Source organism: Aplysia californica, unplaced genomic scaffold, assembly GCF_000002075.1.
Source record: "Aplysia californica isolate F4 #8 unplaced genomic scaffold, AplCal3.0 scaffold00003, whole genome shotgun sequence".
In the NCBI taxonomy this organism is placed as follows: Eukaryota; Metazoa; Mollusca; class Gastropoda; order Aplysiida; family Aplysiidae; genus Aplysia; species Aplysia californica.
Window position 1 is genome coordinate 103,341 of NW_004797273.1, and position 3,021 is coordinate 106,361.

Below are 3,021 nucleotides of genomic sequence, written 5' to 3' on the forward strand. Positions count from 1 at the left end.
GTGTGTGTGTGTGTGTGTGTGTGTGTGTGTGTGCGCGCGCGCGTAACCCATGCAAAAACCAATGAAGAGTTAATCAATAATTACCCCCCCCAACAACCCCCCCCCCAACAAAACAATAACAAATCACAACACAACACAATAAAAAGACAAAAAAAAACAAATAGAGCTTTCGTGCACTTATATTACATAACATTTTGTAAAGAAACCGACCACCCTGTCCCTGAGCAAAACTTGAAACTTGATGCAAGCACGACGGTTGTTAAATTAGTAGCCTATTGTAAAACGAAGCCAATAAAAGAAACAATCGATGCTCGCAAACTCAGGCACTCGCTTCTTGTTGGTTATGACACACGGTAGCCTCTGCACCTGGAGCTGCAATAACTTACGCCTGCACGTTCATTCTCTCTCTCTCTCTCTCTCTCTCTCTCTCTCTCTCTCTCTCTCTCTTTCTCCCCTCTCTCTTTCTGAACTCTCTCTGAACTCTCTTTCCCCCTCTCTCTGAACTCTGTTTTTGAACTCTCTCTCTTCCCCTCTCTCTCTTCCTCTCTCTCTATATCTCCCTCCCTCTCTCTTCTCTCTCTCTCTTACTCTCTCTGAGCTTCTATTCTCTCTCTCTCTCTCTCTCTCTCTCTCTCTCTCTCTCTCTCTCTCTCTCTCTCTCTCTCTCTCTCTCCCCTCTCCCCTCTCTCATGCATCATGCACCCTTTAGCTTTCTCCTGTTTTATATAATTAGGAAAATAAGTGGGTGGGCAGTAAATCCCCCCCCCCTCCCCCCCCGCCTTTTCTCTTTTCCAAGACTCCCTCCCCCCCACCCTCCTTAAAAAAATACAAGGAAATGAAAAACTAACAAAACACGATTAAACATGTATCCAAAAAATACGGTGTCTTAAAACATAGTGAAATACACCAGAGGCACGCTGTGCTTATTGCAGGAAAAAAATATGTGATGCTAAGTGACTCAGTAAGAAGTTATGTACGCCATTCGGGCAATGTGCAAGCAGACACATTAACCCTATCCGTTCGCCTTGGGGTCATTTTTGTACCCCCGGGGTTGTATTCTTCACATTTTAGAATACTTCTAGTACGAAGATCTCTTTGAAACTTCCAGTATTTCTCATGCAGACTGCCATGCAAGGCGTACGGATCGGATTAACGAGTAAATTTCCTCTTTGGAAAGTGGTGGCACAGAGTTCCCCACGTCGTATGGATGCGATAGTAAAACATGACGTACAAATAACGAATATGTATACACAGACACAAAGACAAACACCACACTTCGGAGAGGATCTGGTTGACTGGTTAACGTTGGGAGGTTTGTGGGGGAGAGGGGGGGGGGGAGACACACTCTGTCCGACACAGCATTCACATACCCATCACAGTCAAACAATCTTATGTGCAATAAGCAATAACATGTTTGTGTCATAGATGGGATTTCGGTAGAAGTAAATTTTGACCCCCAATCTTAAAGTTAAGTTAAAAGTGCCTTTCACACATATATCTGCTTCTTCTTTCCTATCAAACATCTGTCGTCTTTATCTCCCCTCCTTCTTTTTTTATGTTTGTTGCTCTCTTGTAACACCTCTAATGTTCTGGCGCTCATATGACCTTATGCAGCTGCGAGCGCCGTAAAACCTCTACTAAAACAAACAAAACACATATATTATATAACGACACGGTTTCCCAAATGTGGCCCCATGTAGAGTGGAGACCCCGGATGTGCGTTCTAGATCCAATCAATAAGTTCGGGGGGGGGGGGGTAAAGTTTACTTTTACCGGAATTAAAAACAACAACACAACAACTGGGCACACCACAAGTGCACCTGTGTGAGTGAGGGTAAAACATACATGTATAAAAGTGTAGAATAAGCCAACGGTGGAAATGATTGTGGTAGTGGTCGAGGAGGTCGTGATGGTGGTGATATTTGGTACAAAATTTAGGACCCGACCAGAAAAGGAACTCTATTGCAATACCGTAGATATCTAGTTCCGAGTTTTGACCATTGAGAAAGAGAGAGGTGACACTGATTGTTTGACTGCATTAGGTTTTCAAAATTTAGTCAGCATTCGGTCGAGACAGAAAGATTTCGTTCTTCACACCAAGATGCACGATAAACAAGGAATGGGTGATTGGTGGGTGGATACTGACTGGTAGAAAGGGAGGGATAATAATAATGATAATAATAATAATAATAATAATTATAATAATAATAATAATAATAATAATAATAATAATAATAATAATAATAATAATAATAATAATGTGATTATTATGATAAATCATCAACATCAACAGTAGAAAGAACATCAATAATAGTAATAATAGTAATGATAATAATAATAATAATAATAATAATAATAATAATAATAATAATAATAATAATAATAATAATAATAAAAATAATAATGCAATGCTGACATTCCATACGACAAGGCGGTGAAATACACGTGGGCGGTGCGTCGGGGCTGAGTGACAATGTGACAGGAGGCTAGACACGCCCCTTTTTAGTGTGGAATGTTTACCCAAGTCGTCGTCATGGTCTCCAGGCCCCGAGGTGTGGTCAATGCCAAGGGAGAGCAACAGGAAGCTCTTAGGCAAGGCGTCTCGTATGCTAAACTCTGGTTCGCTAGTCTCTAAAGCGGGATAGAAACAGCATGGAGTTGGCATCAAATCTTGGTTAAGTTTTAGTCTTAGAAAGAGTTTCACGGCACTTGCGACATAAATAGGACATTAATTTAAATAAATGCCGAGGATTAGAAGTGTTACAAGAGAGTATCAAAAAGTAAAAAGAAGGAGAGATAAGGGCGATAGATGTTTGATGGGAAATAAGGAGCAGACCACACCAGAGCATCCACCAACCACCTACGTTTAGTTTCAGTTTTTAGTAAGTTTTACGACACATGCAAAACAAATAAGACTAATGGTGCCGAGGAGGAATAGAGGTGTTACTAAAGAGTTTATTTGAGCAAAGAGATGCACATCGACATAAGTACGGTCATTTAGTGCAAGGGGGGGGGGGGGGG

At 41.2% G+C, this 3,021-nt stretch overlaps 1 protein-coding gene across 1 annotated transcript in view; it reads right to left on the reverse strand.

Annotated features, from left to right (window-relative positions):
- LOC101849658 (serine/threonine-protein kinase D3) overlaps nt 1–3,021 on the reverse strand; it is a gene marked incomplete in the record, with an annotated part of 184,041 nt that overhangs the window by 4,156 nt on the left and 176,864 nt on the right. The window contains 1 exon segment of the mRNA XM_035968165.1: nt 2,521–2,631. Coding sequence (XP_035824058.1) covers nt 2,521–2,631 — 111 coding nt within the window.